This window comes from Mus caroli, chromosome 7 (assembly GCF_900094665.2).
Source record: "Mus caroli chromosome 7, CAROLI_EIJ_v1.1, whole genome shotgun sequence".
Taxonomy (NCBI): domain Eukaryota; kingdom Metazoa; phylum Chordata; class Mammalia; order Rodentia; family Muridae; genus Mus; species Mus caroli.
In genome coordinates, this window is record NC_034576.1 from 655,106 (window position 1) to 659,019 (window position 3,914).

The 3,914-nt window shown below is 37.7% G+C and overlaps 1 protein-coding gene across 1 annotated transcript in view; it reads right to left on the reverse strand.

The window, feature by feature from the left end:
- Positions 1-1,329: 1,329 nt before the first annotated feature.
- The window catches only part of LOC110297350 (leukocyte immunoglobulin-like receptor subfamily A member 6), a 5,842-nt gene continuing 3,257 nt past the window's right edge, over positions 1,330-3,914 (reverse strand). The window contains exon 5 of the mRNA XM_021166096.2: positions 1,330-1,369. Within this exon, the coding sequence (XP_021021755.1) occupies positions 1,330-1,369 (40 nt within the window). The remainder of the gene's footprint in view (positions 1,370-3,914) is intronic.

The window sequence follows — 3,914 nt, forward strand, 5'->3', positions numbered from 1 at the left end:
GTTGTGGGTAGCTGGCGAGTGTCAGCAGACCCTGCGCCCCAGCTGCCCCGGTGCTTTTCTGACCGGAAGAGCCTGCTCTTCCTTTCTTGTTTTACACTGGCGTTACTCATCATTTCTCTTACAGCTTCAGGCAGTTGTGTCTGAAGTATAGGAAAATATTGGCAATGGGTAAAGTCAGGGTGACACTGTTTATTTTCTGATGCAAGAACAATGAATTCTGCTAATTTTCCTCACCATCTACCACCATTTACATGTAGCATGACATTCTGGGACCTAATGTTAGTCAGAAATTGTTGAGGACTCTGGAGCCCCTTTGGTGGATGGTAGCATGTAAGAACCATGCTCACTAAACTGTCTTTCATTGACCTCTCATGTGACTGTTAGAGCTTCAGGCTGAATACTTAACTTGAAATACGACAGATCAGGATGGGAAAATGCCTCCTACCTCTGTAGGCCTGCTAGACTCTGACAAAATTATGACAAGCCTAGGAACAGTTCCCATGATGATAGAGAAGGAGGTTAACTGAGGGTGAAAATAGACATCTTTAACTCTTGAGACTGAAGGAATGGCAGTGCATGCAGTGAGATTTGTATTATCATAAGCATGAATTCATTTCATTCTGGATTCTGACTTTAGTCATTTATTTTTATTGAGGCAGATTCTTTATTTGTAGTCCAAAATAAAGAGGCTACTGTCATGGTGAATATGAAAATTTATAATAATGGAGAATGTCACATGAGAAGGATGGGAAGCAGAGGATGCACAGATGTGAGGACTTTCCTCATATTGTTTATACAGAACACAGCTGGATCAGTCAGCAAATGCCCATAGATGGAAGAACAGAAACTCATATAGTGAAGAAGGATCTCTTCACAACACCCACGTCTTTCTCTGCAACCCCAAACACATTTGTTCCCCAGACCTTCTCAGAACAGTTTCTTAATGTAAGGACTGTGGTTTTCTTTTACATGAAAGTTTGAGATTATTGTGTTTATTTCTCAGACTCTGGAACCTAGAAAACGTACTTTTTCTCTTCCGACTACCTCCCAGGTGCATGGTGGGTCTGTCTCTGGTTGCACCAAGCTTCAAACAGCAAAATTCCAAGGAGTATGAAGACAAAACCAGCCATCCCCATCCTGATGAGATTTTCTACTGTGTGATCCTGGGTCTCTGAGGCTAAAGTTCAGGACAAAGAAGTTACAAATATTAAAGGAGATCAAAATTTTTTCATTACATCCATCCAGGGAGTCTGCCTTCCCTGGACAAGATGTGGACTTTCTGCATCCAGAACTATGACTTTGAAGTCTCCTAATTTACCTGTCTTGGTTTTAGACATGTTCTGTGATGGACTGATGGTTCCAGGTGATCCTGAGAACAGAAGAAGAGAAATAATATGTGTGAAGTACTTAAATGGCCAAGATTCTCATTATATAAACTCATGAAGTCTGTGATTAATCGTTCTCCTGCTATAACAGGTGAATAAGTATCCTTCTAATAGTCTTATTAAAATTCTCAGTGTTACTGTATTCTTTATGCTAAAAACATATGACTAAATACTTTATAGCAACAATTTATCTGAATACAAAGGGATCAGGATTAGTGATAAAAAACACCATTCACAGTTCAGAATAAAGGAAACCTCCTGAGCACTCTGCTTAATCTACCACAAAGAATCACATCACAACAAAATCCCATGAAATGTATTTTCTGTTAAGTATTCAAGATCCCAGGTTTTTAGCTGTTAAAAGTCTGGAATACAGAGGGCCGACATTTTGGAGCCTTTTCCTCTGAGCATACCTCAGCTAGTCCTCTAGGTGGCATAGCTCTATTTAATAGCCCACTAACTAATCATCATACAGTTAGAAATGCATTCAATGAGACTCACTGAGATTCACAATTGCCCATGCACTATCTATGCATTCATGCTGTAAGGTATGAATCAATAGAGAGAAAAAAATCAACCTCCAAAAATACTAGTAGGGCAATAGTAATGGCTTGACACATTATATATGGTATAGAAACACACATATATTTGTATAATGTTAAATATAATATCTGACATATATATTTCTAGTAAGAATAATTGGTGTTCAAGAAAAACAAATATCTGTGTAGAAATTGATATACTTGGAAATTATTGTAGTAAGTCAAACCAATCAGATTCATAATTATCAGATATTACATGTTATTTCTTATTTTCAGGCTCTGTCTCTCTGAATCTCTGTCTCTCTGTCTCTCTGTCTCTCTGTCTCTCTGTCTCTCTGTCTGTCTGTCTCTCTCTCTCTCACACACACACCAGACTGTGTGTCTGTGATAAAACATAGAAGTGAGACTGGGAAATTCATGGTCAAAGAAAAAGGTAGGCAAAAGAGGAGGAGGGCTGAAGATTTACAATGCTAACATTTTTGAATGATGTTGTCATTTGGAAATGTCTTCATAAACTAATAAACGGATATATGCTAATGAAAACACTTTGAGTACAATTTCAATCAAGTTGTTATTGACATGACTTTTAACCAAAAACTGGTTCTTTGAGAGAATCAACAAGATAGAAAAACTCCTAGCCAAAACTAACTAAAGGGCCAAGAAGCAGTGTCCAAATTAATGAAATCAGAAATGAAAATGGAGACATAACAACAGAAACTGAGGAAATTAAAAAAAAAACCCATCAGATCGTACTATAAAAGTCTATACTTAACAAAACTGGAAAATCTAGATGAAATGGATGGTTTTCTAGACAAATGCCACATACCAAAGTTAAATCAAGAGCAAGTAAATTATCTAAACAGGCCCATATCAAATAAGGAAATATAAGAAGTCATCAAAAACCTCCCAACCAAAAAAAGCCCAGGGCCAGATGGATTTAGTGCAGAATTCTACCAGACCTTCAAAGAAGACCTGATACCAATTTTCCTCAAACTATTCCATAAAATAGAAAATGAAGGAACACTACATAACTCTTTCTATGAAGCCACAATTACTCTGATACTGAAACCACACAAGGATCCAACCAAAAAAGAGTGCTTCAGATCAATCTTGCTCATGAATATCAATGCAAAAATACTCAATAAAATTCTTGCAAATCGAATCTGAAAACATATCAAAACCACGATCAAGTAGGCTTCATCCCAGGGATGCAAGGTTGGTTTAATGTACAAAAATCCATTAATGTAATCCACCATATAAACAAACTCAAAGGAAAAAACCTCACATGATCATCTCCTTAGATGCAGAAAAAGGATTTGACAAGATCCAACACCCATTCATGATAAAAGTCATGGAAAGATAAGGAATTCAAGGCTCTTACCTAAACACAGTAAAAGCAATTTACTGCAAACCATCAGCCAATATCAAATTAAATGGAGACATACTTGAAGCAATCCCACTGAAATCGGGGACAAGACAAGGATGCCACTCTCCCCATATCTATTCAATATAGTACTCAAAGTGTTAGCTAGAACAATAAGACAACAAAAAGAGATCAAGGGGATATAAATTGGTAAAGAAAAAAATAAAGATATCACTATTTGCAGACTATATGATAGTATACTTAAGTGACCCCAAAAATTTGCAGAACACGAAGACTATTACAGAAAGCAACAATTGGCCAAAAATGCAGAGAACATGGTTTGTCCAACTCCAGTTGACATATATACAGCCCAATGCTTTAATCTAAGGCTTAAAAAATATTGGTTAAGACTACCCCACCTGGGGATCCATCCCATAATCAGCCACCAAATCCAGACACTATTGCATATGCCAGCAAGATTTTGCTGAAAGGACCCTGATATAGCTGTCTCGTGTGAGGCTATGCCAGAGCCTGGCAAATACAGAAGTTGATGCTCACAGTCATCTATAGGATGGAACACAGGGCCCCCAATGGAGGAGCTAGAGAAAGTACCCAAGGAGCTGA